Genomic DNA, 16,959 nt, shown 5'->3' on the forward strand with positions numbered 1-16,959 from the left:
GCAAAAGAGAAGCTTCCTTGGCTCAATTCACGATTCAGGAAAAGTTTGTGATTTCTATCCAGATGGCTCAGGGAAGATGCATGGCCGTTCTCGTCGCTTTTGTGATCTTCGCAGCGGTGTGTGAGGCTCAAGATCACAGCACCCCATGGAACTTGTCTATGAAGAAGGAAGACTACAAAGCTTGGGCCGCGACGCAAACTTTCCTGACGGGACAAACTCTTCGTAAGCTCAATTCGAATCGATCAATTCACATGATATCGATATCTTACTTTTTTCTTGGAACTCTGTTTCTAGAGTTTAAATACGAGTCGGGACACAGTCTGCTGGCGCTTGCAACCCAGGAGGCGTACAACAACTGCGATCTCAGCAATCCCGTCAAGACTTTCACAGAACCAAACCCGATCGTCACTCTCGGAGCTCCAGGCAAGAAGTTCTACGTTTGTGGAGTTGGGAACCACTGCAACGCGGGAATGAAAGTTATCATCAACGTTGTCTCCAGCGCCGATGCTGCCGCTCCTCCCGCGGAACCTCCACAGAAAGGAGCGGCGGGCAATCTCGTCTCCTCCAGCGCCTTCGTCGTGGCCCTTGGAGCTGTGGCCGCCGCCGCCGCGGTGCTCTAGATCCTCCAATTCTTCGGATTTTAAAAGTACGTATTTTTTGGTGTTCAAGATTGGTATTGAGATGTTGAGCTCCAGAGCATTGTTTCTCAATTAAATTCAGTTTTTTTGTTCTCTCTCTTGTTCTCAAAAATTATCGATCCTGCATTGCAGAATTCTGTAGATATAGCCATCAAAAGCAACAACAATTCACACACACACACACACACACACAGAGACAGATCCTCAACAAAAATCATAAAGAAAATTCTCTTCAACAGGGAGTTTTAGGGTTCTGGATCCTCAACAAAAATCACTTTTCTTCTCTTCAACAGGGAGTTTTAGGGTTTTTGGCAAATGGAATGCCGGTATCATCAATCCGGCACCAAAATCTCTCCTCGATCGAGGAAGTGGTGCGGCGGCTGGAGGAGGAACCCACTGCCGCCGGCGACGACGCATACCGATTCGCGCAGCTGCTGCGCCTGTGCGGCCGATCCAAATCTCTAGCTCATGGCAGCCGCGTCCACGCCCAGATCCTTCTCCGCTCGTGCGGCCGCTGCTCCACATTCCTCGCCAATCTCGTCGTCCAGATGTATGGGCGCTGCGGCGAGCTCTCCCGCGCGCGCGAGGCATTCGACGCGATCGAAGAGCCCAATCTCTTCTCGTGGGCGATCCTCATGGCGGCCTACGTGCTCAATGGCCGCGACCGCGCGGCGCTGCGATTGTTTCGCGCGATGGACCAGCAAGGGATCCCGGCCGAGAGCGCGACGCTCGTGAGCGCCATAGGCGCAATCGCGGGGATCGGCGATCTGGCTCTGGCCAGGGCAATCGAGGTGCGCGTCCGGGGAACTGTCCTCGACAGGACCATCGTGGCGGGCGGCGCACGATCGGACGTGATCGTGGAGACTGCGATGATCAACATGTTTAGCAAGTGTGGGGCAGTGATCGAGGCGCTCGCAGTGTTTGATCGGATCCAGGATCGCAATCTGGTATCGTGGAACGCGATGATCGCAGCATTTGCCCAGAACGGGCATCGCAGGGAGGCAATGGAGCTCTACCGGAGAATGGAGGAGGAAGGGATCCGGGCCGATGAGAGCACTTATCCGAGTGTTCTTGGGGCGTGCCAGAGCTTGGCGGAGGGGCGATTGATTCACGCCAGGATTTGCAGCGCGGGGCTGGAGCTGGATGTCGTGGTGGGATCGGCGCTGGTGAGCATGCATGGGCGATTCGGCGCGCTGGAAGCCGCGCGGGATGTGTTTGATCGAATGGAGCACAAGAACGTAATCACCTGGTGCGCGATGATCTCTGCGTATGCGCAGAATGGGCATCCCAGGCAAGCGCTGGATTGCTTCGCGAGGATGGGCAAGATCAAGCCCAACTCGGTGACGTTCTTGGCGGTTCTTGAGGCCTGCTCGCTTCTGGGCGATCTGGAAATCGGGAGAGGGGTTCACGGGCAGATCGTGGAGGCTGGATTCGATGGCGAAGAGAATGTGAGCAATGCGCTCATCAACATGTATGGGAAGTGTGGGAGCTGGAGCGATGCGAGAGTGGTGTTTGATGCCGCCAGAAGGTCTTCTCTCCGGAGGAACACGGTGGTGTCTTGGAATTCGATGATAGAGGCTTATGCCCAGCTTGGGCATGCCAATGAGGCAGTGGAGGTATTCCAGGAGATGCGCTTGGATGGAACCAAGCCGGATCAAGTGACGTTCCTGGAGATGATGTTTGCTTGCAGCCATGCCGGATTGGTGGAGCAAGGGATCTTTTGCTTCTTGTCCATGGTTAGAGACGAGAGGTTGACACCGAGTGGTGATCACTGGAGGAGTTTGGTGGATCTTTTGGGAAGAGCTGGATGGATTCGAGGGGCGGAACAAGTGGTGAAGGATATGGCTGGCAGTGCTGATCCTGTGGCTTGGACTACATTAATTGGTTCTTGTATGATTCATGGCAGAACAGATCACGGGGTTTGTATTGCAGAGGGTGTTTTGGCAGGGGGTAATAAGGCTCATGTTGGAGCTCCGTATGCTTTAATATCCAACATATATTCTTCCAAAACTCCAAGACTATCTTGAGTAGGTTTGTTTAAGTAAGAAAATTAATGTTAAACAGTAATTATGAACTTCTAGATTAGAGAATATACTAAATATCTTAGGTATATTCTTTACCTCCTATAGGTTTTAAGAATGGGTGTGTTTATAATAAAAGGTAAAACTAAATGCTATGCTTATTATAAATACTATACTTCTAAAACTTTTAGCAGGTAAGTAGCATGCTCTTAAGAACATTCACTTTAATGGTTAGATAATTTAGCTGGCAAGTTGGAGTAAATATTATAAGGACGAATATAAACAAATAAATGAAATATAGTCAATTACTGAGATTAACAAAGAGCTGTGAGATGGGACTATATACCACTACCCACTAACTCTCTATAGTTGGCTTTTAATAAAATTTTATCCATGGTTTTGATTTTAGATGTATAAGTAATTATATTGCTTCGCAGCAATCCTGGTTTTCTGTATAAATGTTTTTAGATAATGTACATTAAAATATATGAAATATAATACAATATCGAAAAGGCATTAAGAAATGCTAAATTAAGTGAAGCTTTGACAGCCCATGGAATGTCTGCTTACAAGAGCTTTGCTTCTACATGGCAGCCAAGTACTTTACACAATGTGTTGAAACTCTGTGACATACCTAAAGTCTACACCATCTTCCCACTTTTGAAGCAATCTATGCTATCTCACTCTCCCAGTAGCAATTCAATTAGCTATGGTAGTTAGAAAGAGATCCAAGAAGAATAATGCTATAAAGTGTAAATGCTTAGTCCAACACAGAAATCTCATATACTCTCTTAAAATTGTTATTAATCTTTGTGAACTTACCTAAGAAGCAATGTTAAATAAAGAATGTTAAAACTAGAGTGCTTAAGTTGGTTGCCACCCTGTGGCAGTAGGTAGGGGGTGAGCATAGCAAGCCATCCAAGCACACAGCCTTAACTCCATCATTTAGAAGATCCTAGTAGCAATTGTTTGAATTTCATCCCATCCTCATAACTGATAAGAACTCCTAATCCACGAAAGAGAAAAGGGAGAAAGGCTTTCCCTTACAAGTGGCTGAAGAACTTAGGCTGTGCCATGAAATTAAGAATTTTAAAACCAGATTAAATAGGAGAGCTTTAAGGCTTGTCTTTTGCCACTATACCGCAAATAAGCTAGTAGCCTTATAGCTGATCATAACTCTTTCTTTCCCTCACAAATGGCTGTCAAAAGAATCTCTTGCTGTGTATGTGGCAAGCCTTCTCAACCTCTCCAGAAAGTCCCCTAGCTCAGAAACTGATTGATCTGTATGATGAAAGCCCCTGCAAGTTAAAAGCTGAGAACAAAGCCTAGAACTAAGACTTTTGTCTTTCTTGGGGTGGCAAATATTATGGAGGGAGATAGAATTTTTGAATTCATAGAACTGTGGATCTTGTTTTCCTGTAAAAGATAAAATCAATCTTAGCCATTGCTTACGATATCACTTGGGCAAACCACAACTATGTAAGAGGACTGGTGAACCTGTTCCCAGAAGATATAATGCTATTGGATTGTTGTCTCACATTTCAAAATAGACAACATAGATACCTTGCAGATGAGAGTCAAAGAAACAACCAGCATAAACCAAGTTTTAACAGCTCAACCTTTGCATATGCAGAGTTTTTTTGGGTAATGAATAGATGTTTCCAAGCAATACATATGCATATCCAGCACCATCATTGCTCATGACAAAGAGAGATTTCGCGGCATTTTCAGCATGCTGGAGATTACTCGAACTTCTGCAAGCTCCAAGCAAACAGGTCCACTCAAGAACATCAGGCACAAATGGCATCAGTGTGATGAGTTCCTTAGCACTGTCAATGTGTCCTGCTCGTCCTAGCAAATCAATCATACAGCAGTAGTGCTGTCTTGTAGGCTCAACTTTGTAATCTATGATCATTGAGAGGAACCACTGCCGGCCAGCCTCCATCTTGCCAATGTAATTACAAGCTCCAAAGATGGCAACAAAACATACAGAATCAGGGCACTCAATCAACCGGAACAAATCCAGGACTTCAAAGACCCTCAAGAAATGACCTGTGAGTGAGTATCCACTGAGCATAGCTCCCCAAGATGCTATGTTTCGCTCTGGCATCGTCTCTAGAACTTTTCTTGCCAGATCCAAGTGCCCATTGTGAGCATAGGCATAGATCATCACACTCCAGCAAGCTACATCCCTCTCGTGGATCTTGTGAAACATCTCCAGGGCTTCCTTGAGCTGCGAGTTCTGGGCATACGCATCTAGCATCGCATTGCAGCATATCTGATTTAGCTGAGGTATCCGGTCAAAAAGATGCTTCGCATTTTCAAGATGCCCATTCCGGGTATACGCAGCGAGCATGGCCGTCCACGTCACGATGTCCCGCTGTGGCATCTCATCGAACAAAACCCGGGCATCGTCAACGCGGTCCTCCTCCGTCAACACGGTCAGCATTGTAGTCCACGTCATCAGATCCCTGTACGGCATGCTCTCAAACAAGACCTTCGCATCGTTATGATGCCCATTCTGCGCATATGCCGCTAGCATTGACGACCACGATACCATGTTTCTTTCTGGCATATCCTCAAACACGCGCTTAGCACCATCGATTTGTCCCTTTTGTCCATATACAGATATCATCGCCGACCAACACACGCAATCGCGCTGTGGAATGGAATCAAACATAGATTTAGCACTCTCAAGATACCCAAGCCGCGCATATGCTGTTAGCATTGCCGTCCAGGAAACAATATCCCGCTGTGGCATGTCACAAAAGATACCCTTCGCCTCCTGGAGATGCCCTGAGCGGGTATATGCCGTTAGCATCCCTGTCCACGACACGAGATCCCTTTCAGGCAGCGTGTCAAACATCTCCTTCGCATCTTGGAGATGCCCTGTGTGGGAATATGCCCCGGCGATGGCATTGAAGGAGATGAGATCGTGGACAGGCATGTCGTCAAAGACTCTCTTACTGTCATGAAGATGCCCGGTTTGGGCATACACCGCGACCATTGCATTGTAGGAGACGAGATTTGGCTCTGGCATCTCGCGGAAGATCTGCTGCGCTTCCTCGAGGTGGCGATTTCGCGTGCAGGCGCAGAGCATGAGAACCCACGAGTAGGAGTTCTTCTCACGAATCGCATCAAAGACTTGCGAGGCGTGCTTGACGCTGCCGCATTTGCCATACATCTCGACGAGCTTGTTGAGGAGGAAGGTGTCGAGATCGATGTGAGGGGAGGACTCGATTCGAGAGTGGAGCTCCCTGGCGGCGCTCAAGCTCCTACAAGACTGCACTAGATGGAGGCATTCCCGCCTGTCCATCACCCACGAACCCTAACCCTAACGGTCTGAACTCCATGTCTCGGGAAAGGGAAATCCCCCAACGGTTTGATATGAAGGCTTTTGCGCGGCGTCAGGCGTCCTTGGATGCCATCGTTGTCGCTCAATCAATGCTGGAAGGAGCTTAAGCTTTTCGATCCATGGTTATGAACGATGATCCGAGAGAGAATGTGGTTATATGCGATAATCTGAGAGCGAATAGAACACGAGAGATTATTTTTCGCGAGTCGAGCATTTGGTGACCGCCCCTCGGCTCTGTCTCGCCTGTAAAAAATCGGTCACGCAGCCACGGGAGGCCTGGCGACTCTCACCGATCCACCAGAGTATAAAACCCAATATCACATTCATTCACTTCCATCCATCACTCCTTTCTCTTCCTTCATCGAGTTCTTAGTTATGGGGACTAACGCCAGGACGCCTTGGGCTCTGTGCATCACGCTCGTCCTCCTTTTCTCGGCCAATGCGGGATCCAGCCAGGAGTTTGCCACCGATCCATTCGGCGCGAGCGCGCAGCTCGGCGGCGATGCCACCGCTACTTCGGTGGATTCCTCCAACAGCCTTGGCGGCGGACTGGGTGGCTTACTAGGAGGCGGCGGCGGCGGTGGTGGAAGCGGCGGATTTGGTGGCCTCGGCGGTGGCGGAGGATGCTCCAGCAAGTAAGCTCTAGTTCTTTCCCAAGATCTGTCACTCTCCAGGTCAAATCCCCATTGTCAGTTAGCAGAGGATAGTTCCCCCAAAACAGAGCTTCCTTGCCCAAATCCTCGATCTAGAGAGGACGCCTCCAAACAGAGCACTCCTTCCTTCTTCCTCGAATCAATCCTTCCGATTGATTGACAATTGCAAGAACTAAGCGTCACTCCCGATTGAATTGCAGCTACTGGGCGCAGCATCCAAACTCGTGGCCCAACCTCCTCACGATCTACACCACGGTGACGCAAGTCCTCGGCCAGGTCGCGTACACGATCTTCGGCGGCCCCACGACGCTCCTGGGCGCGCTCCAGAACCAGTCCACCGATGCCTACTCGTCGCTCCTCCGCGAGGCCACCGCCGCGCTCCTCAACTCCTACTCGCGCCCCGGCTTCCAGTACTCGCCCTCCGCCATACGCACCGCCTTCCAATCCTCGCTCCACAGCCAGCGATCGGCGGCGTACCAGGCGGCGCTCTTCCGCCACGCAAACTCTGGCTATGGCGCCGATTCCTCGTGCTCCTAGACCCAAGGAGGAAGAAGGCGGGTTAGCAGCTAACTCATGATTAAGCCTAATAAGCATGATTAGTTATCCGTATGAGTGATTTTTCGTTGGTGTTGTCGAGGAAGCCCATGATTGAAATGCGCAAGTAGTGATTAATCATGCGCCTAATTTGTGCCTAGTACAGATGATTAGGGGCTAATCACCCGAGGTCCTGGCACGAGCATGTCCAGACGGCGTGCTGGCCAAACGCGCGCCCGCCTTGCAAGAAGCGCGGCCGGGCAATGCAGCGTCCATGGCAGCTCCCGCCGCAAACGTTTTGGCATTGCGGCGGCCTCGAGCCCGGATGTCGGCTGCTCAGGATCTCCGCCTCGGTGCTCTTGCTCTTTTGTTTTGCCAATCGACGAGGCCGATCGATCGATCGATCGAGACGACAGTAGAAATCGAGTCGAGAAGAAGGCCGAGAGAATGAAAATGAAACCCAGTGAGTGATTGATGGAAAGCTTCAATCCGAAAGAAAATACTAGTACGTACCTGACTATAGCTCGTTTGCCCGAGGAGATCATCCAATGAGGGACTAGCGCTTGAGCCTGGATTGAGACAGCATGGATTAGCGAGATGGTTTTCTATGTTGCGGAGATAGAACACTTACCGTGCTCATCGCCCAGTTCTTCCATGCTCAGCAGCCACCGATAGCGATGAGCTCTTGATCCAGACGCGATCATCGACACCAGCACGACCCACAAGAAAACGATGCAGCGATTTCGATGAGAGGCCAGCAACATATCCAAGCGCGCAGGCTCTTGCTCGAAAGCCGACCGACCGACCGATCGAATCGAATCGACCTAGACAAGTGCAAGAAAGAAAAGCGGAAGGGAGAAATCCGACAGGCCAAACGAAAGCAAAGCTCGAAGCGAGCAAGAAGATTTTCAATGCGACCAAAAGTGGCTATTCTCGCAAGCTACATCCGTTTAAAGTGTGGGGAGGAGGATATTCCCGTACATACGACAGCATCTTGTGACAGTACTCCTCATCGTCGTTTTTGCGTGTGATGCCGTGCATGGCACAGCACGCCCCTCGGCCAGCTTAAAGCTCTCTTGGTCTAATCCAGCCGTATAACTGCATTACCATTTCTACGCAGTCGTATAGAATAGACCGTACTTTCTACAGCTTTGTAGTTGCATTTGCAGCGCAGTGATGAATCCAAATCACGGGTCATTTCGTGGCACCGACGCGGGCGCACGCATTCATTCCCGCTATGGCGGCTTAAAGCGCGATTAGTTTGGCTGTTAAGCATGTATATAATCTCTTCCAGAAGCTTTGGAAGAACGTTGAACACTTTGTCAACGATGGTCAACAGGTCAATTAACTTGGGAGGTGAAATAGTTTATAGAAGAGCGTTGACCATTTTGTCAATGCCTGTCGATACTTTGGAAGAGCGTTGACCGTTTTGTCAATGCCTGGCCAGCATGTTTAACCATTTTGCATGCTTTGTCATTTAGAAACTTTGACTTTGCGTAGATGAGAAATCTGTGCGAGCTTTGGATCTGGGAAGAACTTATTTTATGGAAGCTCTGCGAGTGGTCTTGGAGGAGCCTCCGGCTTTGGGCGGCGCATCTGGAAGAAAGAAAATGGAAGAGAGAAAAATTCTCGTCAAGAAGCGAGGAATTGCGTACCTCCAGCGAGCTTGTTAGATCGCTGAGATGGAGGGACGAGAGATTTTCTTTGCTCGCTCTTCCTCACGGAGCCCCTGGCCATGGAGCTCCTCGCCCCCCCGGACGACGAGTCGATCGACGCAGTGTCCTCTGGCGGCCGCGGCGGAGAGATCTTCTGGATCATCTCTGGCGGCAGCACAGTCCCTTCGCTAAATCTCCTCACCGGCGAGCCCTTTCGATCGTAGAGCTTGGGCGATCCACCCTGGGGAGCGAGCGGTTGCCCCGGCGCGACAGTGATCGTCGCTCTCCTGGGCTTGTCCGGCTTGGATTCCACCGCCTTGATCGCCGCCGGCTTCACTGGGCTGGGCGGCTGCTCCAGCGGTGGCTGCTCCTCTTGGATCGGCGGCGCTGGCGGTGGCGACACCTCCTTTGGCCGCTGCTTGACGGGGAGAACGCATCGAGCCCAGGTATCGAGCGGCGGCAACACTGGCTCCTGGGGAACGATCCACTCCTCTGGTACCCTACCTTGGACGATTGGATCGTCCCAGCTCTCCATCCGCGGCACCAATCCCACGCTCACCATATGAACCATCTGGAAATCCCAGGGCCAGGGGACATTGGAGCTGGATCAAAGGCGAGAGAGAGAGAGAGAGAGGAGAGATTGCTTACCCCGGCCATGGTTCTCGCCACGGCGTGAGAGATTATGCAAGGAAAGTAGACCTTGTCCTTGAGATATAGATCGAAATTCCCCCACAGCACCTCCATTGCGTAGTTGACGCACTCGTCGCGCTGCGCCGGCGTGTCCTTCTTCGGCGCCATGAGCCCTAGATTCGAAGCATATTCTTACGCGTTTAAACATTGGCGCCGAGGTACAAAATTTCAAATTTTGAGAAGTTTTCCATCGAGAGAAAAAGATTTGTAGCATTTGAGGCAACTAGATCACCATCGAAATGCTGTGCTTCATTCCAAACCGCGACAACCACTGTACAATCTCACGCATCGGCGGCCGCGTCTCTGGATCTTTCCTCACGCAGCGATGGGCGATGGAGGCCAGTTTCGCCAGCTCTTGGAGGTTGCAATTCCCGTTTAGTCGGGAGTCCAGCAGCTCGATCCAGTCGGAGTTTTCTTCGTCCACACCCAGGGAGGCCTGCGAGAGAGAGTAAATCTGCGATGAATCAAAACAACAAGGACAATGGGAGTTACCATTTGGACGTAGTCCATGAGGCCGTGCTGTGGATGCCTGCCTGACATGAGCTCGAACAGAAGAACTCCAAAGCTGTAGACATCGCTCTTCTCGTTGAAAACTTTGGTGAAGATGTACTCGGGATCGGTGTAGCCAAATGTGCCTTTGATTCCCGAGGTTGGGACTACTGGACTCACTTCCTTGGAAAGTCCAAAATCTGCTACCTGAAAGAATTTTTGGAGAGTCTATCAACAACAAAAGTGGAAAAAGAAAAGAACTTGACATACCCGGGCTGTCATTGAATTGTCTAGAAGAATGTTAGCGGACTTGATATCTCTATGGATCACTGGTGGAACTGCCTATAGAAACAACTTCATGAGATTTTTGAATCGAGAACTTCAATTGTAGTTACCCCGTCGTGCAGATACTCAATGCCCCGAGAAACGTCCTTCGCGATTTGCACTCGCTCAGACCAGCTCAAAGCTTCCCTCTTGTCATCTGATAATACAATTGATCACGCTGAGAAAATTACAAAAGAGACACTTACTGTACAGTAGTTTTTCCAAACTCCCGTTGCTCATATACTCATAGACGAGCATACGTTCTCGGCGATCGGTACAGTAGCCGACTAAGTTTACGAGGTTTTTGTGATGCAATCGTCCTAGCAAGCTCACCTGACAGATACAAAGATTACAAACGAAAGGACGAAGGTTTTTTTTACCTCGGTTTGAAACTCTCTCTCTCCTTGCTTGGAAGTGGAAGAAAGAACCTTCACAGCTAAACGAGTTGGAGAAGATGGAGATGGCGTTGCCTTGTAAACAGGACCAAATGCCCCACTTCCCACTAGAGTTGTAAAGTTTTTGGTAGCCCTTTGGATCTCCCTGTGCAAAAAATTAAAGCAAGAAAAGAGAGTCAACGAAAGCTTGCGGCAAATTCCAGGAGAAATTCGCTAGGCTAGCTCGCGCGGGAGGAACTCACTTGTAAGAAAACTTTGTAATGCCGGGATGGAAGACGGTTGCTGGTTTGGGATGCCAGAGCTCCACCGCGTGGTGGTCGTGATTGGTGCTGAATTGATCGGAGAGAATGGTGCTAGAATCGAGCCCATTCATGCGAATGGGTGCTGCTGGCTCGCGGAGCTCCGGAACACTCCGCGATTTGGCCTTGCCCTTCCTCCTCGACAGCACACAGGCGACTACAGTGATCAAGAACAGTAGGCCGGCCGCGGCAGCGAGGGAGAGTCCCACAATCACGGGGATCGAGTGGCCGCCAGAGCTGCTGGCGCGAGAATTCGAGGGAGGAGGAGAGGACATCTCGAAATTTCTCCCTTGCCCGGGATGGATGATGGATTACTGCTCGAGCCGGCCCCGATCATTGACCCTGTCAAGAGAATTCCTGGAGAAGCAGCGAAGCGCGGCCATGGTCGTCCTTGTGATTTAGTTCGAAGGCGCCGTGCCCTAAAACTTGTCGCGCATTCCCGCGTCTCGACAAAGCCAAAGATAAAAGGAAAGATCCATTTCCATTCTTAATGACCCAACGTACGGACGCTCTCTTGCACGGAAGAACTTAGGGTTTATGCTGGAGCACGGTCCATTCCATCCCGGGGCGGCGATGATCGGCAGGATCGCGTTGCGAACGACGAGGCAGCTCCAGAATGGGTCTTTGATCGCTGGCGCTGCCAATGCGCGACACTGCTGGAAGGTTTCGGCGTTTCTACGGGATGGAGAAGGTACGCTTGGATTTTCCGCTGGGCGTTGTTTACTGGGAAATTTTTCTCCCAGGGCCTAGCATTTTCCGGAGGCCATTCCAGCATAGCCAGGCACAGGTATCCATTGTTTCTCACCGATTTTATGTTTTTTTTTCTATCTTGGTTTTTATGATCGATCGATGATTGGAATGTAGAATATATCGATGAGCCGGATTTTCCGAGAGGACGATGTTCCAGTAAAATCTCCTCTAGCGGAGACTCCAACTTCCCCGGAAGCGGCTGGTGCTAGCTTCGAAGTGACTGCCACTCCAAAGCCCCCAAAGCCAAAGCCAAAGACTGTGAGAGCAATGCTGAGAGAAATACCTCAGGTTCGTTTCATTGTCTTGTTCTTTGGTTTACAGCATGAACTCTCTCACTTTTTTTTCTTTTCTTACGTTTTTTTAGAGCCCCAAGAAGATGAACCTCGTAGCAAAGGTTGTCCGAGGCATGCGAGTGAATGACGCTCTTATACAAATGAGCGTTCTAATCAAGCGTGCTGCCAGTACCGTTTACAAGGTAAAATTGCTTCCTTTTTCTTTTAACGAATCCTATTCTTTCGATACTCATAGCGTTCGTTGTCCAGGTTTTGCATTCTGCTCGTGCCAATGCGGTCCATAACTATGGCTTCGACGCTGAAAAGCTCATAGTCGGTAGGCCATCACACCTTGCGTCTAACAGCCGCTCACCGAATATTTTGTTTGTTGTCATTAGACGAGGCCTTCGTCGGCAAAGGGAAGTATTTGAAACGTATATGGCCACACGCGAGGGGCAGATTTGGCATCCGGGAGAAGAAACGGTGTAGATTGACGGTGCTTCTCCGAGAGATGACTCCCAAGGAAGAGATCTTACTGGAAAAGTTACGCGAGAAACAAAAGCGAGGGAAGTACATCTACAGAACGAAGCTGCTACCTCATCGGCTGACGGAAACGAGATGGTGCGAGCCGGGAGAGAAAAGAAAGGATCTTGCCATGCAGACTTCGAGCTACTAGAAACGGTTCAACATGATCCTGAGTATAAGTGAGTAGTGCTGGTTACGTAACGGAATGATACTTTGTTTTCTTCCTTGCTGCAAAAATCAACGTTTTCTTCGTGGCGTATAGCAGGATAAAACCAGGGGGTAAAAAGCAGGATGGAAGAACAGTAAAACCGAGTGGTGGAAACAGGATCAACAAGTTGACTCCGTGAGCTTCAAGCGAAAAGAAATCCCAGATCTCTCTGCTATTCAAGAAGAATCGCAAACAACAGGTGGATCTTCCGAAAGTCCAAGAAGAATTGCTACTCCGACGAACAAACAAACAAACATGGACGAGAGTGGACGACTCTTACAAGAGCAACGCTACCGAGGCGACGGCGAGAGCGGTGCCGACTTGTAGTCCAGATGCAGCAGAAGGCTCGTTGGTGGGAGTTGTAGGCGTGGTAGGAGTTGTCGGAGTCGTCGGAGTCGTCGGAGTAGTCGGAGTAGTCGGAGTAGTGGGAGGCGCAGGTGTAGTGGGAGTCGAAGGGGTCGACGCCGCAGTGATGGCCACCTTCATGCCTCCAGCACAGTGACCAGCGACTGTGCAGATCACGTAAGTGGTTCCAGTGCCGACCGTGAGTCCTCCACCGTTTGCGACAGATCGGAGAGAGTTCGGCGTGCAGCTCGTCCAGTCGGCCTGCGAGACTACGTCGGCGGTGTGGCTTCCGACCCAGTTGAAAGCTGCCAAAGGTTCATTTTTTTAGCGAGAGGGGTGAGAAAGATCCGTTTTTTCAAGAGGAGGAGGAACTTACTGACAGTGTCTCCGGTGCGGACGGTGTTTGTTGTCGACCAGCTTGAGTAGTCGACTCCTTGGCTCCAGTCGATGCGAATGGTAGCAGACAGGACCGAGCAGTAAAGAGCCGCAAGGACAGTGAGGAGTAATGCTGCACTGCCGCTTCCCTGAGCAGTCGCAGCCATCTCTACAAGAAAGCAGGGATCTGAGCCGATTGATCTCCTGGATCCGAGAAGCAGAGGAGATGGAGAGGGGAGGAAGAGGAAAGTGTTGCTTTAAGAGGGGGCAAAGCACTCGCGGCGCTGGGTTAATAAATAAAGCACGAGTCCAGAAGGAACAGGGAAGCTGACGGGCCAGAGCGAAAGTGGGGTAGTCATGGGCCACTTTCAAAGCTTGGTTGGTGAGAGCGAGAGAGAGAGAGCGAAACTTTCTCGATCGAGCACCAAAAAGAAAAGAAAAAGGGGGGGCGAAACTGGGAGGGGAGCTTGACTGAAAGCTAGCGATGGAGTTAAGCGCGGGTTTGACGAGACGATTTGCAGAGAGGACGATGAAGCATGAGACGATTTCTTTCGCCGGATCGTAAGCTTGACGCGGTCTACAGTGGTGACTGGTGACGAGTTCTTCTCTGGAAGAAAAAAGAAAAGAGATGGAGTTATCTCGCGCCTGTCTTGTGTTAAGTCCTTGTGCATCTTCTTTCGTCACTAAAGCGAGTTCTGTTACTTGTTTGCGCGTGTAGATGGATGGAAGAAGACGACACAACCTACTTATAACTCGGTGGAAGAAGGAGAAGGAAAGTTTAAAGAATGGAAGGGGCCGTGCTGCGAAGAAGTCTCTTTTTTGTCCGCTGGTGAGAGAGTGGGGTCTATGATCTCTTGCGATGCGATGCGAGAGAAGGCCGCTTCAATGGGATACATGTTTCTTTAGACATTCTTCTAGATTTTCAAACTTTTTTCGTACGGCTTAACAAGGAAAGAATCGAAGAACAAGGCTCTTGTCAATGGAGGCCAAAGACTGGTTGCCGTGCTGTGACTTATCAGGCTCTGGTTTTGTTTACTCTCATTTTGGTTCTGTCAACCTCTACGAAAAATATTGATCTAAACTAAAGAACGGAACTATTGTAGCTTGACAAGTTGATTGGAAAGGACCTGGAACCAACATTGGCGTTGATCATTTCTAGGTTGATATTTCAAGAGCAAAAAAAGATAAACAAAAAAAAAACCCTGTGCAACCAATGCGTGGTGTTTGACGTGCGCTTTTCTTTTCTCTTTTGAGTTAGTGGAGCTGAGCTTCAATAAGTCGGGACACATGCCCTGTTGCGTTGTCATGCAAAGAGTAAAGATCAAAAGGATTTACTAAACAAGAAGTATGTAAACTTGCCTGTACGAGCTGTGGAGTATCCAAAAGATATGGATCTCTAACGTATAAAGACAATGAGAACGACATGGCAAGAGCAAAGTCTAGTCTCATTGTGATACCGATGCCTCACTATTGTTTTGTATACTGAAGACAAATGTAAGAGAAGGGTAGGTTCTCCTTACATTCTACTTTGCTGGTCCCAACAGGAAGAACAGTCAAGAAGTGGATATGATTAGTTCTTCCATCTCAAGATTCTCCGGTATTGCAATGCCAATTTGAAATTCCTTGCAAACACTTGATGGATTCTTGACAACTAAAATAAAATTTAACTACTTTAAGGAGAACAAATATCAATATTATCATTGTAATTTCTTCAAATAATTTTGGAGTACCTGAATCTATAGTGGTTTAGAGAGAATTAAGTTATAACTTAGAGGAAGACAAATTCAAACCATAAATTTTCCCTTCTTGCACATAATTAATATTCTCATCAATCAAAATGTTATGTCTCAATAAATATCTAACTTTTATGGGAAAAAATTTAAAGAATTTATTATGACTAAAGAAAATAGTATGGTCACTATTGCAAATAAAATTAATTAATTGGTGACAATGCATTAAAGGAATTTATCAAAATTATATGGAACAACATAAATATTATAAACTAACTAGCTGGTAAAAAACATTAAAAAAAACTAAATTTTGTTGATGAAAATATGAACAAAAATTACTAAAAAACAAAAGTAAGAAAATAAAAATGAACTTTTTGTAGATTAGAATTATTTTATACAATTAAATAAAACTTAGAATGGTTATATTCTTTTTTATGGTTTTAAGTATTTCAATACAGTTATAAATGAAGTATGAATTCTACATCTTAGATAAGAAAATTTAATATATAAAAATCTAATTTATACAAGATTTGTGATTGTTGATATGAGATTTGACTATAAATTTCTTCGAGCTTTTTATTTTTTGTAACTCATGAACTTTGACGTTCAAGTTAACTTTCATATCTTACAACCATTGGTGATATTAAGCATTATCTAGGATAATTAATTATCCTTGTTAGTGGTTTTTCTTGGTTATTGTTAGTATTAAATGATTCACTGTTTTTAGGGATGGTGGATTAATCTCCAATAATGATTATACATCTCTATTTATAAGATGATTGATGATCTCTAATGCTAGTTAGTTGTTCTTTTTTATAGCTTTTATCCTTTTGCATTATTATATATTTATTTATGATTTGGTCTAGATTGGTCTTTTAGGTTTGAGATATTGGTAGAATGTTATTAATGCATGCTTGAGCAATTATAATTCCTTAGTATTATTAATCATGATCTATTCAAATTACCTAGTGTAATAATTAATATGAAAAAGTGTTTTGTTGCCTTTACAACATTCATTCTTTCATAATGATTATTATTCAATAGGTGTTGATAAATCAAAATATTAATTTTTTTAGGTGGCAAATTTGTAAGTATTTTTCTAGTTATTTGATGAGAATTTATATTATTTAGGCTGTTGTTTTTAAAAGTTATTAGGCATGCCTACAATATTTGGTATTTAAGCTCTATCATTGAGTTTTCTTGATAATATACATACTATTAAATGTTATTGAATGATTAATTCTATATTTGCAAACTCTAATGCTTTTAGTGGTTTCTATAATTTTGGTTTACTATATGATAATTTATTTGAAATATTTTTATATTCTAATATAAGTTTCTTCACTGATAATTTGATATCTTTAAGATATCTTTATCTATGACTTTGATCTTGTCCATCTATTGATATTTAAGTTTAGGTCAGTATAGGTAGATTGGCTTTGGCACTTTATATGTATGGTGAAATCTTTAATTATGGGATAGTTATTATCGAGTGGTCACATCACACACCTCTCTCTCCATGTCTTTAATTTTTTTTAAAAGAGTGTAATTGTGTAAATAATTAAAATTGCATATTTATAGTAGTCTATTTAAATCTTATTGACAAGTTTGGTTTATTTGCTTAGAAGGATTAAGGCATTGAGCTTCTCTCTCTATATCACATATAGATAAGGGTATATCATCTTTTGTAAACTCAAATTA

At 46.9% G+C, this 16,959-nt stretch overlaps 8 protein-coding genes and 1 long non-coding RNA gene across 9 annotated transcripts; 4 read left to right on the plus strand and 5 right to left on the minus strand.

Moving 5' to 3' along the window:
• Window positions 1-62: 62 nt before the first annotated feature.
• On the plus strand, window positions 63-620 carry LOC112342449 (blue copper protein-like). Its single transcript, XM_024664292.1, has one exon. The coding sequence runs from the start codon at window positions 63-65 to the stop codon at window positions 618-620; it is 558 nt and encodes a 185-aa protein (XP_024520060.1).
• A 338-nt stretch (window positions 621-958) lies between these two features.
• On the plus strand, window positions 959-2,665 carry LOC112342450 (pentatricopeptide repeat-containing protein At3g09040, mitochondrial-like). Its single transcript, XM_024664294.1, has one exon. It carries the CDS (start codon window positions 959-961, stop codon window positions 2,663-2,665), a length of 1,707 nt encoding a protein of 568 aa, XP_024520062.1.
• Window positions 2,666-3,848: 1,183 nt separating this feature from the next.
• Window positions 3,849-5,606, minus strand: LOC112342451 (pentatricopeptide repeat-containing protein At4g02750-like). The gene is made up of 2 exons (XM_024664295.1): window positions 4,279-5,606; window positions 3,849-3,957 (listed from the first exon to the last, which is right to left on the minus strand). Exons 1-2 carry the CDS (start codon window positions 5,604-5,606, stop codon window positions 3,849-3,851), a joined length of 1,437 nt encoding a protein of 478 aa, XP_024520063.1.
• Window positions 5,607-6,299: 693 nt separating this feature from the next.
• On the plus strand, window positions 6,300-7,342 carry LOC112342471 (putative lysozyme-like protein). Its single transcript, XM_024664355.1, has 2 exons — window positions 6,300-6,649; window positions 6,868-7,342. Exons 1-2 carry the CDS (start codon window positions 6,390-6,392, stop codon window positions 7,202-7,204), a joined length of 597 nt encoding a protein of 198 aa, XP_024520123.1. The 5' UTR covers window positions 6,300-6,389; the 3' UTR covers window positions 7,205-7,342.
• LOC112342472 lies at window positions 7,313-8,070 on the minus strand. Its single transcript, XM_024664357.1, has 3 exons — window positions 7,833-8,070; window positions 7,715-7,770; window positions 7,313-7,565 (listed from the first exon to the last, which is right to left on the minus strand). Exons 1-3 carry the CDS (start codon window positions 7,963-7,965, stop codon window positions 7,383-7,385), a joined length of 372 nt encoding a protein of 123 aa, XP_024520125.1. The 5' UTR covers window positions 7,966-8,070; the 3' UTR covers window positions 7,313-7,382.
• Window positions 8,071-8,606: 536 nt separating this feature from the next.
• Window positions 8,607-9,048, minus strand: LOC112342473. Its single transcript, XR_002990984.1, has 2 exons — window positions 8,857-9,048; window positions 8,607-8,797 (listed from the first exon to the last, which is right to left on the minus strand). It is a non-coding gene; the product is annotated as an uncharacterized LOC112342473 (long non-coding RNA).
• Window positions 9,049-9,705: 657 nt separating this feature from the next.
• On the minus strand, window positions 9,706-11,477 carry LOC9631529 (calcium/calmodulin-regulated receptor-like kinase 1). The gene is made up of 7 exons (XM_002990501.2): window positions 10,997-11,477; window positions 10,740-10,899; window positions 10,566-10,692; window positions 10,431-10,516; window positions 10,306-10,377; window positions 10,039-10,242; window positions 9,706-9,982 (listed from the first exon to the last, which is right to left on the minus strand). Exons 1-7 carry the CDS (start codon window positions 11,326-11,328, stop codon window positions 9,770-9,772), a joined length of 1,194 nt encoding a protein of 397 aa, XP_002990547.2. The 5' UTR covers window positions 11,329-11,477; the 3' UTR covers window positions 9,706-9,769.
• Window positions 11,478-11,563: 86 nt separating this feature from the next.
• Window positions 11,564-12,857, plus strand: LOC9662423 (50S ribosomal protein L22, chloroplastic). Its single transcript, XM_002990436.2, has 6 exons — window positions 11,564-11,744; window positions 11,797-11,840; window positions 11,918-12,091; window positions 12,168-12,278; window positions 12,346-12,412; window positions 12,474-12,857. The coding sequence occupies exons 1-6, from the start codon at window positions 11,591-11,593 to the stop codon at window positions 12,749-12,751; spliced, it is 828 nt and encodes a 275-aa protein (XP_002990482.2). The 5' UTR covers window positions 11,564-11,590; the 3' UTR covers window positions 12,752-12,857.
• A 92-nt stretch (window positions 12,858-12,949) lies between these two features.
• LOC9631530 (uclacyanin-2) lies at window positions 12,950-13,916 on the minus strand. Its single transcript, XM_002990502.2, has 2 exons — window positions 13,530-13,916; window positions 12,950-13,458 (listed from the first exon to the last, which is right to left on the minus strand). Exons 1-2 carry the CDS (start codon window positions 13,693-13,695, stop codon window positions 13,085-13,087), a joined length of 540 nt encoding a protein of 179 aa, XP_002990548.1. The 5' UTR covers window positions 13,696-13,916; the 3' UTR covers window positions 12,950-13,084.
• Window positions 13,917-16,959: the final 3,043 nt, after the last annotated feature.

Source organism: Selaginella moellendorffii, unplaced genomic scaffold (assembly GCF_000143415.4).
Source record: "Selaginella moellendorffii unplaced genomic scaffold, v1.0 SELMOscaffold_109, whole genome shotgun sequence".
Lineage (NCBI taxonomy): Eukaryota > Viridiplantae > Streptophyta > Lycopodiopsida > Selaginellales > Selaginellaceae > Selaginella > Selaginella moellendorffii.

Coding starts and splice junctions, on each gene's coding strand:
- LOC9631529 (XM_002990501.2), bottom strand. CDS start 11,328: ATGTCCTCTCCTCCTCCCTCGAATTCTCGCGCCAGCAGCTCTGGCGGC. Junction 10,378..10,430: donor TTGAGTATCTGCACGACGGG/GTAACTACAATT, acceptor TTGTTTCTATAG/GCAGTTCCACCAGTGATCCA. Junction 10,243..10,305: donor ACAATTCAATGACAGCCCGG/GTATGTCAAGTT, acceptor AAATTCTTTCAG/GTAGCAGATTTTGGACTTTC.
- LOC9662423 (XM_002990436.2), top strand. CDS start 11,591: ATGCTGGAGCACGGTCCATTCCATCCCGGGGCGGCGATGATCGGCAGG. Junction 11,745..11,796: donor GTTTCTACGGGATGGAGAAG/GTACGCTTGGAT, acceptor TTTTTCTCCCAG/GGCCTAGCATTTTCCGGAGG. Junction 12,413..12,473: donor CGCTGAAAAGCTCATAGTCG/GTAGGCCATCAC, acceptor TGTTGTCATTAG/ACGAGGCCTTCGTCGGCAAA.
- LOC112342450 (XM_024664294.1), top strand. CDS start 959: ATGCCGGTATCATCAATCCGGCACCAAAATCTCTCCTCGATCGAGGAA.
- LOC112342451 (XM_024664295.1), bottom strand. CDS start 5,606: ATGCCTGTCCACGATCTCATCTCCTTCAATGCCATCGCCGGGGCATAT. Junction 3,958..4,278: donor AAAACTCTGCATATGCAAAG/GTTGAGCTGTTA, acceptor TTTAACTTGCAG/GGGCTTTCATCATACAGATC.
- LOC112342449 (XM_024664292.1), top strand. CDS start 63: ATGGCTCAGGGAAGATGCATGGCCGTTCTCGTCGCTTTTGTGATCTTC.
- LOC9631530 (XM_002990502.2), bottom strand. CDS start 13,695: ATGGCTGCGACTGCTCAGGGAAGCGGCAGTGCAGCATTACTCCTCACT. Junction 13,459..13,529: donor CCGCACCGGAGACACTGTCA/GTAAGTTCCTCC, acceptor AACCTTTGGCAG/CTTTCAACTGGGTCGGAAGC.
- LOC112342472 (XM_024664357.1), bottom strand. CDS start 7,965: ATGTTGCTGGCCTCTCATCGAAATCGCTGCATCGTTTTCTTGTGGGTC. Junction 7,771..7,832: donor AGAACTGGGCGATGAGCACG/GTAAGTGTTCTA, acceptor GTCTCAATCCAG/GCTCAAGCGCTAGTCCCTCA. Junction 7,566..7,714: donor GGCAAACGAGCTATAGTCAG/GTACGTACTAGT, acceptor GCAAAACAAAAG/AGCAAGAGCACCGAGGCGGA.
- LOC112342471 (XM_024664355.1), top strand. CDS start 6,390: ATGGGGACTAACGCCAGGACGCCTTGGGCTCTGTGCATCACGCTCGTC. Junction 6,650..6,867: donor GGCGGAGGATGCTCCAGCAA/GTAAGCTCTAGT, acceptor ATTGAATTGCAG/CTACTGGGCGCAGCATCCAA.